Raw genomic sequence first — 20858 nt, 5'->3', positions numbered from 1 at the left:
TAGATTATCTGTTTATTGCCAGCTAAGGACATATAGCTGGCAGATCATATTCATTCCAACTCACACAACTGAGTCAACCACCAGTCATATATGCTTCTACTCCACCTGACATCATTGTTTATAGCCCCTCTTCAGGAGTCTTTGATGCAACACATTTCCAACATAATGCTTCTATTGACACTTTCACGCTGGATATTCCAGGAACTGCTGAGGTGGGTCTGGTTTTCTAGATTTTAGATATTCAACCAAATACACATTCTGTTACAAATTGTGTGCACCTTTTTCCATTTACTACAACACAATGACAATTTAGCCATTGAAATAGTTATGTGGCTCATAGCATTTTCTAATATGATTGCATGTTCACAATATTATATAATCTATAATTGTAGAGTGGAATGTGGAAGTACAGCCTTAATAGTAAACAATCAACAGACCAGTCTATGTCAGTGACTGTGACAAGTTGTGCTGCCAGTGAAGATATACCTCCGGTCACGGTCAAAGCCCACATGAGCCAGCTGTCCAGCGATGGCAGCAAACCCATGCTGGTGTTTGCAGAGGTTAGGCAGAGAGGAGTTCCTGTAATTCTGGCAGATGTGATGGCTACGTTGGAAAACTCTGACTCTAAAATCCAATATAAGGTTCAACTGCTGGATAACGGAGCAGGTGAGGTAGAGCCACAATGGAGCTCAGAGTAAAAACCTCCCAAACACTATGATCATTATCTGAGACACATTCAGTCTGATTATGCTGCTATAAATATGTGAAACTGACACACATAGACAACCCATTCTCATCCCCATGATTACTTTTCAGGTGCTGACGCTTTCAGACATGACAGCATCTATTCCAGTTACTTCACTAATCTAACAACAGGAAAATACAGCTTGAAAGTGAAAGTACAGAACGATGACGGCACAGCCAGATTCTCCCCCAGGAGACACAGTGGAGCACTTTACATTCCTGGATATGTGGTTGATGGTACAGTACAATACATCTGACACTACATATGTTTTTATTCATGGCTTGTGAATTATGATATGTACATACAAAAAACATATTTTAATGTAATTGATCAGTATCCGTACTTAAGATCAACAACTAGCCTTATAGCAATCAAGTGTATGATTTGGGATATGTATAAATTAATTTGTTTGATTAATCTGTCCCAGGACAAGTAGTGATGAATCCCTCAAAGCCCCCAGTCAGTGAGGACGACCTGCAGGCTGATGTGGGCAGCTTCACCAGGACAGCCATAGGAGAGAGCTTCTCAGTCTTCCACCTGGTTTCCCCCCTCCAAATGTCCCCCCTAACAAAATCACAGACCTGAATGCAGAGATAGAGGAGGACAAAGTGGTACTCACCTGGACTGCACCTGGGGAGGACATGGATCAAGGCACAGGTACATAATAAAATAAATAATGAACATCTCAACAACAAGTTATCGATATAATTCCACATATTTTGCTTAGATTAAAATGTGTAATGCAGGCCTAATATTCACTAAATAAATAAAACACACACTGCAACACTGACATGTACAGTATTTCACCAATCCTTACATTTCATTGAACAGGGTGCAAAATGTTAACAATCAGATAATCATTGTGCTGTCTTGGTGTATATTATTTGCATTCACTTGTCATTTCTATTTTTCAGCAACGGCCTATGAGATCCGTTTTAGTGAAGATTTGGTCCTACTCAGATCCAATTTCATCACCACACATCTTGTCACATACAACCTCCCACCAAAGAAGGCAGGCTCCATAGAAAAGCTATCTTTCACTCTCTTCTCAATCATCAAAAACGGCACCACTCTGTTCTTTGCAGCAAAAGCAGAAGACAAAGCTTTCCTGAAATCTGAAACATCCAACATTATTCAAGTGACCAAGATTGTTCCCAAAGCTCCTGTGCCTTCTCCAACTGATGCTCCTGGTGGGCCAGGTACATCAGGCGGTGGTGTGAACATTACTGCTATAGTCATATCAGTCACCACAGTAACCATGGTGGCTTGTCTGATTGCTAGTGTGACAATGTGTTCAATGAAATCAAGGAGAGTTATTCATGCTTAAGACAAACTATGATTATAAACAAATGTAGTAATCATAGCAAACCTTCCTTTGTTTCAGACTGTAGAAAACATTAAATAAAATCAAGAGGGAAATCAAGAGTTATGGGTGCCTTCATGTGTGTGTAATCTATTTTTTATTCATAGATTGTAAAAAAAATATTGTTTCTGTAAAATGCTATATATCCATTGGCTGGAATGGAAAGTTCATATCCTGTATATTTGATTGTGATATTTGGTTTTCTCACCTAGCTATCTTAAGATGAATGCACTCTGGATAATCTGCTAAATGACTACAATGTCAAATGTAAATGTTTTACATACAGATCTCATATTACTGTATTGATATTTTACTTTGATATTCTTTTTGTAATTTTTACATTTCTTTATTAAAACAAGCATTTATTTGTTATGACTGTATAAACCCTAGCAGTACTACTTATCTCTCTCAGTGAGGTGGATATATATAATTGTACAGAAATACATAATTATTTGTCACTCTGAAATGAAACCATCAAGTCTGTCATTGAACAACCCCATGCCATGATTAGATTTAATAATTTCTTTAAACAAAAAATGTAATTTACCGAATTTACCAACAAAAATGGAAGTATAGCGTTTTGGAAGGAAACTTCAAATTCTCTCATTTAACACTATTTCGTTTTTTAAATAGCTGAAATGTTAGAATGATAGCTAACTCAATTAAAATGATTGTGCTATATTATACAAAGGGGGGTCTAATCCTGAATGCTGATTGGTTAAAATCGCATTCCAGCCGGTGTCTATTCCACAAGTTACCACTGGCTAAACCTATTTACTCTGTTCCATCTGACTGTGCAATCCACTGTCTCATCAGCCCAGCCAGGCAATTTATAAACTTGATCTCCACTATAAAAATGATCTAGACTTTATCTCACATTTTCTTTTAGACTAACATTTCGTTTTCAACAGCGGAGATTTGTATAAACCTTGCTGTCTGTTAAGGTCCCTTTACGACCACATTATCCTCTAGAATGACATAAGGATCATTACAGTGAAAAGGAAATTCCTTGCTGATGGACCATGTCAGAATAATAAAAGATTGAGCCTGAGGGGGCGTCAAACCGGACAGGAAGATCACGTCAGTGACTCAACCCACTCAAGTGACGCCTCCTAGGGACGGCATGGTAAAGATAAGTACCTTTACTGGAACAATAAACATGTAACAACATTTGTCTAGTGGACTTCCTGGTAGAGTTCAATCTGAAAGTTGAGGGTACCATGACACAGCACTCCATCACTAGCCCTTACACAGCCTGGAGGTGTGTTGGGTCATTGTCCTGTTGAAAAACAAATGATAATCCCACTAAGCGCAAACCAGATTGGATGGCGTATCGCTGCAGAATGCTGTGGTAGCCATGCTGGTTAAGTGTGCCTTGAATTCTAAATACATCAGACAGTGTCACCAGCAAAGCACACCCACACCATCACACCTCCTCCTCCATGCTTCACGGTGGGAACCACGCATGCGGAGATCATTCGTTCACCTACTCTGCATCTCACAAAGACACAGCGGTTGGAACCCTAAATCTCAAATTTGGACAAATCAGACCAAAGGACAGATTTCCACCGGTCTAATGTCCATTGCTTGTGTTTCTTGGCCCAAGCAAATCTCTTCTTCTTATTGGTGTCCTTTAGTAGCAGTTTCTTTGCAGCAATTCGACCATGAAGGCCTGATTCACGCAGCCTCCTCTGAACAGTTGATGTTGAGATGTGTCTGTTACTTGAACTCTGTGAAGGAAAATTTGGGGCTGCAATTTCTGAGGCTGGCAACTCTAATGAACTTATCCTCTGCAACAGTGGTAACTCTGGGTCTTCCTTTCCTGTGGAGGTCCTCATGAGAGACAGTTTCATTATAGCGCTTGATGGTTATTGCGATTGCACTTGAAGAAACTTTAAAAGTTCTTGACATTTTCCAGATTGACTGACCTTCATGTCTTAAAGTAATGATGGACTGTCGTTTCTCTTTGCTTATTTGAGCTGTTCTTGCCATAATATGGACTTGGTCTTTTACCAAATAGAGCTATCTTCTGTATACCACCCCTACCTTGTCACAACACAACTGATTGGCTCAAATGCATTAAGTTAACTTTTAACAAGGCACACCTGTTAACTGAAATTCATTCCAGATGACTACCTCATGAAGCTTGTTGAGAGAATGCCAAGAGTGTGTAAAGCTGTCATCAAGGCAAAGGGTGGCTACTTTGAAGATTCTCAAATCTCAAATATTTGTTTAACACTTTTTTGGTTACTACATGATTCCATATGTGTTATTTCATAGTTTTGATGTCTTCACTATTATTATAAAATGTAGAAAATAGTAAAAAATAAAGAAAAACCCTTGAATGAGTAGGTGTGTCCAAACTTTTGACTGGTAATAATAACAATATGCCATTTAGCAGACACTTTTATCCAAAGCAACTTACAGTCATGTGTGCATACATTTTTACATATGGGTGGTCTCGGGGATCGAACCCACTACCCTGGCGTTACAAGCGCCATGCTCTACCAATTGAGCTACAGAGGACTGGTAGTGGAAGACTGGTAGTGTATATACAGTTGAAGTCGGAAATGTACATACACTTAGGTTGGAGTCATTAAAACTCGTTTTTCAACCACTCCACAAATTTCTTGTTAACAAACTATAGTTTTGACAAGTCGGTTAGGACATCTACTTTGCGCATGACACAAGTAATTTTTCAAACAATTGTTTACAGACAGATTATTTCACTTATAATTCACTGTATTACAATTCCAGTGGGTCAGACGTTTACATACACTAAGTTGACTGTGCCTTTAAACAGCTTGGAAAATTCCAGAAAATGATTTCATGGCTTTAGATGCTTCTGATAGGCTAATTGACATAATTTGAGTCAATTGGAGGTGTACCTGTGGATGTATTTCAAGGCCTTACATCAAACTCAGTGCCTCTTTGCTTGACATCATGGGAAAATCAAAAGAAATCAGCCAAGACCTCAGAAATAAAATTTTAGACCTCCACAAGTCTGGTTCATCCTTGGGATCAATTTCCAAATGCCTGAAGGTACCACGTTCATCTGTACAAACAATAGTACGCAAGTATAAACACCATGGGACCGCGCAGCCGTCATACCGCTCAGGAAGGAGACGCATTCTGTCTCCTAGAGATGAACGTACTTTGGTACAAATCAATCCCAGAACAACAGCAAAGGACCTTGTGAAAATGCTGGAGGAAATCGGTACAAAAGTACCTATATCCACAGTAAAACGAGTCCTATGTCAACATAACCTGAAAGGCCGCTCAGCAAGGAAGAAGCCACTGCTCCAAAACCGCCATAAAAAAGCCAGACTACGGTTTACAACTGCACATGGGGACAAATATCGTACTTTTTGGAGAAATGTCCTCTGGTCCGATGAAACAAAAATAGAACTGTTTGGCCATAATGACCATCGTTATGTTTGGAGGAAAAAGGGGAACGCTTGCAAGCTGAAGAACACCATCCCAATTGTGAAGCACGGCGGTGGCAGCATCATGCTGTGGGGGTGCTTTGCTGCAGGAGGGACTGGTGCACTTCACAAAATAGATGGCATAATGAGGAAGGAAAATGATGTGGATATATTGAAGCAGCATCTCAAGACATCAGTCAGGAAGTTAAAGCTTGGTCGCAAATGGGTCTTCCAAATGAACAATGACCCCAAGCATACTTCCAAAGTTGTGGCAAAATGGCTTAAGGACAACAAAGTCAAGGTATTGGAGTGGCCATCACAAAGCCCTGACCTCAATCCTATAGAACAGTTGTGGGCAGAACTGAAAAAAGCGTCTGCGAGCAAGGAGGCCTACAAACCTGACTCAGTTACAACAGCTCTGTCATTAGGAATGGGCCAAAATTCACCCAATTTATTGTGGGAAGCATGTGGAAGGCTACCCGAAACGTTTGACCCAAGTTAAACAATTTAAAGGCAATGCTACCAAATACTAATTGAGTGTATGTAAACTTCTGACCCACTGGGAATGTGAAAAAATAAATAAAGGCTGAAAATAATTTTCTCTACTATTATTCTGAAATGTCACATTCTTAAAATAAAGTGGTGATCCTAACTGACCTAAGACAGGGAATATTTACTAGGATTAAATGTCAGGAATTGTGAAAAACTGAGTTTAAATGTAGTTGGCTAAATTGTATGTAAACTTCCGACTTCAACTGTACACTATATTTATATATATATATATATATATAGGAAAATAATAAGAAAGGCATATATTTATATATTTCCACATTTTGTTATACATTTGACATTATATTTTACATTTGTTATCTTTTGTTTAATTTTAGTCCCATCCTTCAGCTACCCTCAACCTCTCCCATCCATCTCTGAAGGCCATCCATTTTTGATTTCTATTTGCCATATATTTTACGGACACAGTATATTGTACATAACAAATTTTTCCTTTTTTTTTTTTTGCCCTTCAGTTCCCCTCAACCCCTCCCTGAAATACAGTTCTAGGTGAATCAGCACTTGTGGCTTCTCGAAAACACTGGGCATGTGATAAGGGCATCTAATCCAATGACATCTTATTTACATAATTATGGGGCAATTCTATGTTTATTTCCACCCCCTGCTATCTCAGCTAATATAACTGACAGATCACAGATCATTCCTACACATCACTGAGTCCACCACCATGGCCTCTAAAGCAGTGGCTGTGTTGCTGCTGGTTTACCTGTCAGGATTTACTTTTGGGATCAAGCTGGAAGGAAATGGATACACTGACATTCTGGTTGCAATTAACCCTGAGGTGCCTGAGGACCCAGTGCTCATCACACAAATCGAGGTAATAAATTAATTAAGAAAAACATTATTTCTCCACTCAACAGGTAATACATATTTTAGGATATTGTGAATGTTAATGAATGTAGGATATTGCTGTTTTTGATGTTGAAATTCAAATGCTGTATCTAACCATAGAACAGACATGCTGTGATTGTTTTATTAATAATGAAAGTAAACCAAAAGATTCAATTAGACAGTTTTTGTTTTATTCTATTTCATTTGTTACTTCAGGAAATGATTAAAGAAGCCTCCAGACATCTACTTAGCGCAACAGAGAAAAATTTCTATTTCAAGGAAGTCACAATATTAGTGCCACCAAATTGGAACAAAAGAAATTACTCCAGAGCAAAGACGGAGGTCTACGATAAGGTATTGAGACAATCTAAAACATGCAAAAGTCTGATTTACACTGATGTTGGAGTCCTTTGTGCTCAGTTGAAGTCATCATTACCACCATTGACAGAGAAGGAACCTGACTGACATTCTATTAGCTTTTGGTTCCTCATCATTACATTTATTTCAGTTAGTATTGGTATTTTATTAGGATCCCCATTAGCTCTTGCAAAAGCAGCAGCTACTCTTCCTGGGGTCCACACAAAACATGAAACATGACATAATACTGAACATTAATAGACAACAGCTCAAGAACAGAACTACATCGTAGCCACACATAGCCTACCATATCAATACATACACACAAACTATCTAGGTGAAATAGGGGAGAGGCGTTCATTCATAGACATTCATTCATAGGGAAGATACACTACACACTACAAAAGTATGTGGACGCCCCTTCAAATTAGTGTATTCGGCTCTTTCAGCCACACCTGTTGCTGACAGGTGTATACAATCGAGCACACTGCCATGCAATCTCCATAGACAAACATTGTCAGTAGAATGGCCAGTACTGAAGAGCTCAGTGACTTTCAACGTCATAGGATGCCACCTTGCCAACAAGTCAGTTCGTCAAATTTCTGCCCTGCTGGTCAACTATAAGTGCTGCAATTGTGAAGTGGAAATGTCTAGGAGCAACAACAGCTCTGCCGCGAAGTGGGAGGCTACACAAGCTCACAGAATGGGACCGCTGAGAGCTGAAGCGTGTAGTGCATAAAAATTGTCTGTCCTCAGTTGCAACACTCACTACCGAGTTCCAAACCACCTCTGGAAGCAACGTTAGCACAAGAAGTGTTCGCCGGGAGCTTCATGAAATTCGTTTCCATGGCCGAGCAGCCGCACACAAGCCTAAGATCACCATGCGCAATGCCAAGTGTCGGTTGGAGTGGTGTAAAGCTTTCCGCCATTGGACTCTGGAGCAGTGGAAACGCGTTGAACCAAGCTTCACCATCTGGCAGTTCAATGCATAGTGCCAACTGTAAAGTTTGGTGGAGGAAGAATAATGGTCTGGGGCTGTTTTTCATGGTTCAGGCTAGGCCCCTTAGTTCCAGTGAAGGGAAATCTTAATGCTACAGCATACAATGACATTCTAGACAATTCTGTGATTCCAACTTTGTGGCAACTGTTTGGGGAAGGCTCTTTCCTGTTTCACCCCCGTGCACAAAGTGAGGTCCATAGAGAAATGGTTTGTTGAGGTCGGTGTGGTAGAACATGACTGGCCTGCACAGAGCACTGACCTCAACCCCTTCGAACACATTTGGGATGAATGAGCCAGGTCTAATCGCCCAACATCAGTGCCCGACCTCACTAATGCTCTTGTTTTTTTAATGGAAGCAAGTCCCCGCAGCAATGTTCCAACATCTAGTGGAAAGTCTTCCCAGAAGAGTGGAGGCTGTTATAGCAGCAAAGGGGGGACCAGCTCCATATTAATGCCCATGATTTTGGAATGAGATGTTCGAGGAGCAGGTGTCCACATACCTTTGGCCATGTAGTGTAGATTTGCAATTATATTATCTGTTACATAACTCTAACTGTAATAGTAACCGTAACCTTAATTGTTAAAATACAACAAGGAAGACATAAATTACAATTTTATAGTTAAGGGGAACATTTTACAAAATTGGACGTTTGTTCAAAAACATCAATATATAACTCATAAGACCAGGTAGTCAGTATGTAAATAGGCATGGTATCCTCTTTTCTAAAGTATAAGTGTTCTCTAGTAATTACAAACACTTTGAAGTATTATGGCAAATCTAGTTATTTTGTTAATCATTTGCATTGTCTCTGTTATAGGCCAATATAATAATTGATGAGCCAAATAAATCACATGGCGATCAGCCTTACACTCTGCAGTATGGTGAATGTGGATCTGAGGGCCGGTACATTCATTTGACTCCTGACTTCATGCTAGATGATGATGTCGCTAAAAACTATGGACCCAGAGGTTAGAGGCACCTGCCGTAAACTCTATCTGCTGTTACTGTAAAAGACCCAACACAGAAATCCTATTTGTTGAATTTCCCTTCTAAAAATCACTTCCAGGTAAGGTTTTTGTCCATGAATGGGCACATCTAAGATGGGGAGTTTTTGATGAATATAATGAAGAAAAACCATTCTACACGTCAGGTTCTTCAATCGAGGCAACAAGGTAATCTTTATAATTTATACAATTCCATATTCATATTGTATCCATTAAAGGGGAATTCCAACACACAACATTTATGCGTTCTGTAGTTAAAAAATATATATTTTCAAAGAATATGAAATTCACTGTGATGAGGGGAGCAGGAAGATCACTGTTTTTATTTTTCATGACATCATAAAATTGCACTTAATTAGGACCTTCTTATGTTTTTAACTACAAATGTATAAATGTGCTATTATACATATGTAGAAACTGGTATGGTGCTGGAGATAATGAATATGGGTTGAAAAGGGGTGGAATTCCCCTTTAAGTGGCTTAATTTGTCCTTAAAGTTGAAGGAGTTAAAAAAGTTGCATTTTATTTTATTTTTAATATCAAACACATTTTCAATAGATTCCGTATTGTTTGCAGAACATGGCAAAGGTCCCAGTTAAACTGTACCTGCCCGTTATTATTGTCTGTGTCTAGTGAAAAGCATGAGCTGGCGCACACCAACACAAGTTAGTAGAGGTGCTGACTAAGGGCAAGTAAACTGTAGGCCTGAAGAAGGCACAGTGATGCCAAACGTTGGTGTTTTACCCAATACATGACTGGGAGCTTAGACATAATGTGTGACTCTCTTCACTTTTATTGCCCATTGTCTATTTATGGATTTAATTCAGTTTCCACTATGACATGCATCTCCCAACATCTAAATTATGATGTTTCTTAAATTATTGAGACTTTGAGCCAACCAACCCTATCTGCACAATCATTTTATTGTTAATTGAACAATGTTCATTTCACATTTTTCAGATGTACCATAAACATTACAGGAAAGTCCATCAACAAAAATGACCAAAACAGCTGCACCACTGATCCTGTGACTGGGTTATACACCAAAGACTGTGTATTCTATCCTGACATGCACCAGACAACCTCTGCATCTATCATGTATAATCAAGGCCTTGATGCTGTGAGTAGAAGCTTTCAAAGCCGCTGCCCACCGCTGCCCACTGAAGAAGGTTATACACATTTATACCACGGCATGTTGAATAATCGTGCCAATATACTGTATCCTCCAAACACCGGCTTCGAGGGCATTATCACTTTTATACAACGGGTTACCAACATATTAAATTAAAGATCGACATATTTTCATAAAAACATTATTTTGATGAATTTATTCATACTATTTCATGCTTCCACAAGATATAGTCCCGACACAAATCTAGGGTTGCTACCCAAGCTGGCTGGTCATTCGTTCTATCGGTTCGGTTGCCAGAGACGCGATCCAGTTGTTCAGTCTTTTTGTTCTGTATCTATGGACGTGGCCCAGACATTCGTTCTAAATGTTCCATTGCCATACTGGCTGGCAACGTTCTTATCCATTGCTTACTAGCTAGCCAACTACGGCTAATTTACAGTCACGTCAAAGAGTGCAGCCAGAATAATGTCAAGGTAGCTGCATTTGCGTTTGCTTAAGCTGTTTTCTAGTGACATTTATTTGGATACATCCATAACAATGAGCTAATGATGTGCGATTTCGCCTGGCGTAGAACATGTGCTCTCTCGTCAGGACACTGTTGTTCAGAGGAGCTAGCCAACAACACAGCTCACACAATCACTTCAAACTGAAGCTGGAAAGACTTTTACCTTTTTTCAATTGACATTTATTTTTATATATCCATAAAAATTATGCCAGCTGATTCATGATTTCGACTGGCTGAGAAATGCTGCTTGGGTGTCTGTCTCCTCCAGACTCCAGACACATTCATTACTATTGGACAGCTGGAGATCTAATTTGAATATTGAAACAATGTTGTAAATGTCGGAGAGACAGACAGCAAGATTTATACAAATCTCCCCTGTTGAAAACTAAATGTTAGTCTAAAAGAAATGTGAGATAATGTCTTTTTATAGTGGAGATCAAGTTTATAAATTGCTTGGCTGGGCTGATGAGACAGTGGATTGCGCAGTCAGATGGAACAGAGTAAATAGGCATTTTAACGTGATTCGATTTAGCCGGTGGTAACTTGTGGAATAGACACCGGCTGGATTGCGGTTTTAACCAATCAGCATTCAGGATTAGACACAACCGTTGTATAAGTAAGAAATAATCAACTCGGGGCTATGTGTTCTATGGAAAAAATGAACGACGTGGTAGGTGTGTTCCCCGACGTGCTAGCGGAGTGGAACTGACCTTCCACAGAGTTACATTATTTTCCAGAGAACGCATAGAGCCCTGGGTTGATTATCCCTTTGATACCATGGCTATAATTTAATACATTTGCCACTAGAAATGTGTTCATTTGCCGGTAGAAATATGTTCAACATCCACTGAAGTAGCTAGCAAGTTTACTAGATAGCTACAATAGTTGCCGTGGTAACCAAACAGACTTCCTAGCTTGCTATTATGAAAATCGAATTCAACAATAGCAATACTGTTTTCAATTCAACTTTTGCTTTCAAAAGCAGCTCAAAAGCAGGATGATCAACTCGGGGCAATGTGTTCTATGGAAAATAATGCAACTCCGTGGAAGATTAGTGCCACTCTGCTAGCACGTCAGGAAACACACCTTCCACGTCATCCCATAGAACACATAGCCCCTCATTGATTATCCCTAACGTAATGCAGGTGTAATGCACAACTTATCCCATCCTACCTGTTAAGGTCAATTTACAGTAATACTTGTGTTGTGTTCGCCCTACAGGTAAAAGAGTTCTGTACAAAAAAAACTCACAACACTGAGGCTCCAAACATGCAGAACAGACTGTGTGGTAACAGAGGTGTAGAGGAAGTTATCACCTCACTGTCTGTAGATGCCGGTGTGGCAGTCGTGCCAACACCACCAAGTATACTACCCACATTCACTGTGGTTCAGCGACGGCAAAGAGTTGTCTGTCTTGTCCTTGATGTTTCAGGAAGCATGACGGTATGTATGTAAGGGCAACGTTTTACACTCACAGCACAGTCCGGGCAGTGCAACAGGGAATTTGTGGATAAATCTGGTTCAGTAATAACAGTTAGTGAACACTTTATTCATTACTAATTGGAAAAGGGCTGTCCAGAAAGCAAACTTCATCAAAATAGTAGCCAAAAAAAATGGCACCAGTGTATCAGTCTTAAAATTGTGAATGGTACAGTGGCAACTGAAATTAATATTGATACAAACAAGTTGTTTTCTGTTTTGTTTTCTCCACAAGGGTCAGAGAATCCAGACACTACGGCAGGCAGCCTCATTGTTCTTGAGGCAGATCATTGAAGACCAATCTTTAGTTGGGATTGCAATATTTGACAGCACTGGCAGACCCCTAAAATCTTTGACTCTGATTAACAGTAACAGCAAGAGGGAAGAGCTGGTTGATTCTTTGCCAAAAGATAGTGGTGGAGGCACTCAAATTTGTGAAGGCCTTAAAGAAGGTTTAAAGGTATTTTTTTTAAACTAACTTCAACCTTTACTCTGTAAAGAATTGAAACCTGGAAACACAGATCAGACGTTAATATTACAATAATTCCTTATCCTGTCGATTAGATTGATCAGACTCTTAGAAATCAGAAACATCAGTAAGAACCTCAGTTCAATTTTTCCAAAACGACTGTATATACATTCCTATTTAAGGTTCTTCAAGAAGATGATGGAAACGCTACAGGAGATGAAATAGTTTTCTTGACTGATGGGGAATCAAATACACCAATGGATTGTTTGCCGTTAGTCAAAAAAAGCAGTGCAATTATACATACAATTTCTTTGGGACCAAATGGAGACAAACTATTGCCAGAAATGTCAAATGTATCAGGTAGGCAATAGCGAGAAGGCAAGTTCTAGAGCTGACAAATTATGGACATTATTAACCATTTGCAAAATATTAAATTGCATGTGCTTCAGGCATTTAGAAAACAATAAAACAGAAGCCCAGCCACTAGGATTTGCTATAAAGCTGACGGATGGGGCTGGAGAAATGTAATTACTCTCAAATTCATAGATGGAGCTTTGGATACAAGGACTGACAAGTCCATGAGATAAACATTATCATTTTAACCATATTATGAAGCTATACATTATTTGTTTACAGTGGAGTAAAACAAACATATACATTATGTTGGGTTTTGATTGGTTAGGCCAGCCTGGTCACTCACCAGATTTGTAACAATGCTGTTTTTCAGTTACGGTATTTGACCCCATGTTGTTGTACGGTTGTGCAGTGCCTTCTAGGGGCAATTTCAGTTTAAGTAAAAAGACGACTATCTGTGGCTGGGATTTTCGACCAATGTCAGCATTCATTGTGTGATCATGTTGTTAGACAATTGAGCTAAGGTCATGAGGCATTTTAAGGTGATATTCTTACAGTGCATTCGGAAAGTATTCAGACCCCTTGACTTTTTCCTAATTTTGTTACGTTACAGCCTTATTCTAAAATGGATTAAATAATTGTTTTTCCTCATCAATCTACACACAATACCCCATAATGACAAAGAGAAAACAGGTTTTTAGAAATTTTTGCAAAAATAAAAAACAGAAATACCTTATTTACGTAAGTATTCAGACCCTTTGCTATGAGACTCGAAATTGAGCTCAGGTGCATCCTGTTTCCATTGATCATCCTTGAGATGTTTCTACAACTTGATTACAGTCCATCTGTGGTAAATGTAATTGATTGGACATGATTTGGAAAGGCACACACCTGTCTATATAAGGTCCCACAGTTGACAGTGCATGTCAGAGCAAAAACCAAGCCATGAGGTTGAAGGAATTGTCTGTAGAGCTCCAAGACAGGATTGTGTCGAGGCACAGATCTGGGGGAAAAAAAGTATGCAGCATTGAAGGTTCTCAAGAACACAGTGGCCTCCATCATTCTTAAATGGAAGACGTTTGGAACCACCAAGACTCTTCCTAGAGCTGGCAGCCCGGCCAAACTGAGCAATCGGGGGAGAAGGGCCTTGGTCAGGGAGGTGACCAAGAACCCGATGGTAACTCTGACAGAACTCCAGAGTTCCTCTGTGGAGATGGGAGAACCTTCCAGAAGGACAAACCATCTTTGCAGCACTCTACCAATCAGGCCTTTATGGTAGAGTGGCTAGACGGAAGCCACTCCTCAGTAAAAGGCATATGACAGACCGCTTGGAGTTTGCCAAAAGGCACCTACAGGACTCAGACCATGAGAAACAAGATTCTCTGGTCTGATGAAACCATGATTTAACTATTTGGCCTGAATGCCAAGTGTCACGTATGGAGGAAACCTGGCACCATCCCTAAGGTGAAGCATGTTGGTGGCAACATCATGCTGTGGGGATGTTTTTCAGCGGCAGGGACTGGGAGACTAGTCAGGATCGAGGCAAAGACGAACAGAGCAAAGTACAGAGAGATCCTTGATGACAACCTGATCAAGAGCGCTCAGGACCTCAGACTGGGGCAAAGGTTCACCTTCCAACAGGACAATGACCCTAAGCACACAGCCAAGACAACACAGAAGTGGCTTCGGGACAAGTCTCTGAATGTCCTTGAGTGGCCCAGACAGAGCCAGACTTGAACCCGATCGAACAGCTCTGGAGAGACCTGAAAATAGCTGTGCAGCGACGCTCCCCATCCAACCTGACAGAGCTTGAGAGGATCTGCAGATAAGAATGGGAGAAACTCTCAAAATACAGGTGTGCCAAGCTTGTAGCGTCATACCCAAGAAGACTCGAGGCTGTCATCGCTGCCAAAGGTGCTTCAACAAAGTACTAAGTAAAGGGTCTGAATACTTATGTAAATGTGATATTTCCGTTTTTTATTTTTAATACTTTTGCAACAATTTCTAAAAACCTGTATTTGCTTTGTCATTATGGGGTATTGTGTGTAGATTGATGATTATTTTAGAATAAGGCTGTAACGTTATGAAATGTGGAAAAAGTCAAGGGGTACTTTCCGAATGCACTATATATTCAGTGTGGGCCTTTAAAGCATCACTTTTGACATCGGCAGGGATAACAGACACAGCAGTTTTAATTGTCAACAGAGAATAAAGCTATTACAGCCCTATCATCTGATCATCCCTGCTCTCCCTCATGCTGTTTATGTTCTAGGTGGTAAATTTTTCAGAGCTGAGGATGGTTTGAATTCCAATGAACTTGTGGATGTCTTCGCTTCACTCACAACATCTGATGGAAATCTGACTCAGCAAACAATTCAGGTGAGATGGAACTGCAGGCAATTATGTAAAATACTGATAATATTCTCAGATGTTAATTTTTTTTTCATTTCTCCTCAACAGCTTGAAAGCTCTGGATTGACAACTAGTGATTGGTTTAATGGGTCTGTGTCTATTGACAGAACAGTTGGAAACAACACAAGTGTTTTAGTCCTTTATGAAAAAACTCAACCTGCCATCCTTTTAACAAGCCCCTCTGGACAAATATATGATGAATCAAAATTCAAAGCTGACCCTTCAGCAAAGAGTTGCACAATGGATATTCCAGGAACTGCAGAAGTGAGTCTTTTTGTGTGCATTTTACATGTTGAAAAACAGATTTGGTATTAATGAACATGTTTTCATAGTCTTTGCCTTGGTTTTTGAATTTGCTTTATGCCAATAATAATTAAAGTGACACTTTTAAAAAACATTTTCTAACAAGCAAGCACTTAGATATGGTCATTTTCACGTTTTCATAAATTCATCAAATTTTGGGAATAACATATAGTAAGGCATTTGTGAAAATTCTATAGCAACATAATGTTGGAAAGCGGCCGTGCTTTTGGACAAATAATAGACACTGCAGTAAATGAAACCATCTGTCTTGTCCAGGACCTGAGTCTACACAGACCGGTGCGCCATAGCCAATCACAGCTACTGAAGGCCTATATGCAAATAAGCTATTTGCCACATGGGCCTGCCGTCATTCACTTTGAACTGGACTGTGTGTTTAAAGGCATTGCAACTTTAGAGCATAATATGTAAATATATAAATATCACGGGAGTCCTCTTACATTTGGGAACTTTACAGTCCTATTGATCAAACAACCATGAAAAGGTAGGCTCTCTCTCCCTCAGTTGCCTATGCACATCAACAACAACAAGATTAAGAACTAATGTTAGCCAGAGCGAGATGAGCTAAAATCTAACGAGGGAACATAAACCCTCTCAAACTTCTACAGCTAGTTGTCTGTCAAAATTGCACTGATAAACAATCGGGAATAGGCTGCTCATCCTTCTGCATCTTGCCTGTTAATGCATGCTTGTCCCAACCCACGTTTTGACAACTGAATGGTAACTTGCCTGTCTGCCCATTTGATCGATACCAAATATATTGAAATGACAACTAAGAGATATGCTAACTGTGGATAACAGTCATTTAAGTTCAGCCTAGCTAGCAAAGCGATTCATATATTTATTGCTAGCTAACCAAATGACACCTGCATCTCTAGCTGTAGCCTGTAGCCACCGAAAAACGATATGAGGGGAAAAAGTTGGTCACCCACCCACTCCTCCAATGACATGACATCCTCCCAGCAGCTAGCTAGCTAGCTTACGTTAGGCTCCGTGTTTTTAGCTTGCTAAATAAATAGCTAGCTACATAAATAGATACGCTAGCCCAGGAGAGTCAAACTCAATCGGTGCAAGGGCCATATCGAAAAAACTATGCCATTGTTTGAAAAATATGTCCTTTTCAAATGTCCACTTATATACATAGGATGCTGTACAGGCCTATAGCATTTTAACATATTAAGACAAAAGAAAATGTGTATTTGACCATCCTTTGCTGCTATGCTTGCAGATGTGTTAATATGATGCAACCCTAATCAAAAAACATAGCTATAGGTTGTTGTAACATTTTAACTTTAAAAAATGATTTCATTTTTTTTGCACTGCATGGATCACCGAAGCGGTTGAATGCAGCATTGCTGCATGGTGTACTCAAAATGTATTGTAGTTGTTTAGCCAGCCTAGGTTACTTGCTCAAATATTGCTGTAATATGCTGCCTACATGTTTCTCCTTTGCATGGTGTTTTGTTGCAGATTTAGTTTTTTTGGTTATTCATTGTCAAGCTTTAAAAACCGAAGTCAGACCAACATTTTAGTAGCCTAGCTAGGACTGTACCATGTGTCTGTAAACATTCCCTCTGCTGCGTGTTGTAAAGGGGACACACGAAAGCAGCGCAATTGAAGTCGAATTCACTGATGCATCAGGCTGTAATTTCATAAAGTAGATGACTCAACTGTTGACTCATTTATACTCGCTTGTGTGTCCTATTTGGCCTTGTGTTTGACACGTGCGCTAGCCTATTAGCCACATTATGACTGACTTGTGATCATTGCCCTTGCTAGTTTGATTGTATCGACATTCCCAGCCTTAGTTACAGTAGTCTGTTTTTGTTCAAAATATTGAGTCATTGAAACTGAAACAGTGCATCCCGAATGGAGGCAGCAAACAATGTACCAGGCCAGCTGTGATTTACAACCTGATAGCAATATTTTTGGGACTACCAAGATGTATTGGTGAATTATATGAATCATACATTGAACTGCTTCCATCTATTCTGCCACAATGCCTTACTGTACGTCATGGAATTTTAAGTAAAATATAATCTATTTTTAAAACCTCTTATAAAGATGGTTTTGTAGCATAAACTGGGAATTTGATATTTGTAACTGATATTATGATTGTCTGTTTGTTTCATATCTGCAAGTAGTAAAACATTATTTCAATAGTTGAATGTCAAATTGTATTAATCATTATCTTATTTACTAGACTGGAAAGTGGACATACAGCCTTAGAAATAAACAACCAACACCCCAGGCTATGTCAATGACTGTGACAAGTCGTGCTGTCAGTAAAGATATATTACCAGTCACTGCCAAAGCCCACATGAGCCAACTGTCCAGTGATGGCAGCAAACCCATGGTGGTGTATGCAGAGGTCAGCCAGGATAAAGTTCCAGTGATTCTGGCAGATGTGATTGCCACAATAACGCCTGACAGTGGAGTCCCATATGAGCTGAAACTGCAAGATAATGGAGCAGGTAAGGTAGAACCACAATGGAGTAGGTGTTACAGGAGTCAAAACCTCAAATGCTGTTATTCATTTAAGTTTGAAAAAAATACTTTCAGACATGATGGCATCTATTCAAGTTACTTCATTAAGATCATCTTGCCATAACAAATCCTATTTTTTCAGGTGCTGATGCTTTCAGACATGACGGCATCTATTCCAGTTACTTCACTAATCTAGCAACAGGAAAATACAGCTTGAAAGTGAAAGTACAGAACGATGACGGCACAGCCAGATTCTCCCTCAGGAGACACAGTGGAGCACTTTACATACCTGGATATGTGGTTGATGGTACAGTATATTACATCTGACACTACATATGTTTTTCATTCATGAATTGTAGATCATGATCACTGGTGTATAAATGCCACTGATCATGATATCTCTTAATATCCAAATATCGTTTAATGTGATTGATCAGTATCCATACCTATGACTAGCCTTATAACAATCAAGTGTATGATTTTCTGTAGGCAGTAAATTAGTTGGGATATGTATAAATTCATTTGTTTGATGAATTTGTCCCAGGACAAGTAGTGATGAATCCCCCAAAGCCCCCAGTCAGTGAGGACGACCTGCAGGCTGATGTGGGCAGCTTCACCAGGACAGCTATAGGAGAGAGCTTCTCAGTCAGTCTCCCACCTGGTGTCCCCCCTCCAAATTTTCCCCCTAACAAAATCACAGACCTGAATGCAGAGATAGAGGAGGACAAAGTAGTACTCATCTGGACTGCACCTGGGGAAGACATGGATCAAGGCACAGGTAAATAATAATAAATAATGAGCATCTCATTCCAGATTTTTTGCTTGGATTAAAATCTGTATTGCAGGCCTAATATTCACAAAATAATAATAATAATAAAAAACACTGCAACACTGACATGTACAGTATTTCACCAATACTTATATTTCATACGACATGGGTGCAAAATGCTAACAATCAGATAATCTGTGTGCTGTCTTGGTGTATGATATACTTACACCTACTTGGCATCTCTATTTTTCAGCAACGGCCTATGAGATCCGTTTTAGTGAAGATTCGGACCTACTCAGATCCAACTTCAGTACCGCACATCTTGTCACATACAACCTCCCACCAAAGAAGGCAGGCTCCATAGAAAAGCTCTCTTTCACTCTCTTCTCAATCATAAAAAACGCCACCACTCTGTTCTTTGCAGCAAAAGCAGAAGACAAAGCTTTCCTGAAATCTGAAACATCCAACATTATTCAAGTGACCAAGATTGTTCCCAAAGCTCCTGTTCCAACTGATGCTCCTGGTGGGCCAGGTACATCAGGCGGTGGTGTGAACATTACTGCTATAGTCATATCAGTCACCACAGTAACTATGGTGGCTTGTCTGATTGCTAGTGTGACAATGTGTTCAATGAAATCAAGGAGAGTTAGTCATGCTTAAGACAAACTATGATTATAAACAAATGTAGCTGCAGCTCATTGAACTGAATCATAGCAAACCTTCCTTTATTTCAGACTGTAGAAAACATTAAATCAAAAGTGGAGGGAAATCAAGAGTTTATTTCCAAAATGTTATATCCATGCATTTTTCACCTTTGTGTTTTTTCATCAGAAATGATTCCTTATGGGTGCCTTCATGTGTTTGTAATCAATTTTGTATTCATAGATTGTAAAAAAAAAACAATGTGTTTTTCTGCAAAATGCTATATATCCATTGGCTGGAATGGAAAGTTCATATCCTGTATATTTGATTGTGATATTAGGTTGTCTCACCTAGCTATCTTAAGATGAATGCACTCTGGATAAGAGCATCTGCTAAATGACTACAATGTCAAATGTAAATGTTTTACATACAGATCTCATATTACTGTTTTTGTTTGTGTTTTTTTTGTTTATATTTTTTGTATAATTTACTTGATTAAAAAAAGCAGTTTTTTGTTATGACTATATAAAACCTAGAAGTACTACTTATCTCGCTCAGTGAGGTGGATATATAGAATTGTGCAAAAATAAATGATTATTTGTCACTCTGAAATGAAACCATCATGTCTGTCATTGAACAACCCCATGCCATGATTAGATTTAATAATTTATTTTAACAAAAAAAGTTAATTTGCCAAACTTACCAACAAAAATGGATATATAGCGTTTTGGAAGGAAACTTCAAATTCTCTCATCTACCATTATTTTATTTTTTAAATAGCTGAAATGTTAGAATGATAGCTACCTAAATTAAAATGATTGTGCTATGTTATACAATGGGTGGGTCTAATCCTGAATGCTGATTGGTTAAAACCGCATTCCAGCCGGTGTCTATTCCACAAGTTACCACTGGCTAAATCTAATCACGTTAAAATGCCTATTTAATATAATAATAATAATATAATAATATAATAATATATTTACTCTGTTCCA

At 39.2% G+C, this 20858-nt stretch overlaps 1 protein-coding gene across 1 annotated transcript; it reads left to right on the top strand.

Annotated features, from left to right (window-relative positions):
* The first annotated feature begins 6770 nt into the window (after nt 1–6770).
* Nucleotides 6771–20179, top strand: LOC121532953 (calcium-activated chloride channel regulator 1). The gene is made up of 14 exons (XM_041838731.2): nt 6771–6920; nt 7151–7288; nt 9110–9260; nt 9359–9464; nt 10257–10416; nt 12155–12376; nt 12648–12872; nt 13064–13241; nt 15508–15614; nt 15696–15911; nt 18172–18442; nt 18598–18762; nt 19000–19233; nt 19478–20179. Exons 1-14 carry the CDS (start codon nt 6771–6773, stop codon nt 19882–19884), a joined length of 2730 nt encoding a protein of 909 aa, XP_041694665.2. The 3' UTR covers nt 19885–20179.
* Nucleotides 20180–20858: the final 679 nt, after the last annotated feature.

Source organism: Coregonus clupeaformis, chromosome 20 (assembly GCF_020615455.1).
Source record: "Coregonus clupeaformis isolate EN_2021a chromosome 20, ASM2061545v1, whole genome shotgun sequence".
Lineage (NCBI taxonomy): Eukaryota > Metazoa > Chordata > Actinopteri > Salmoniformes > Salmonidae > Coregonus > Coregonus clupeaformis.
Note: the sequence above shows the minus strand (reverse complement) of the source record. Positions and strands in the feature narration are given on the sequence as shown.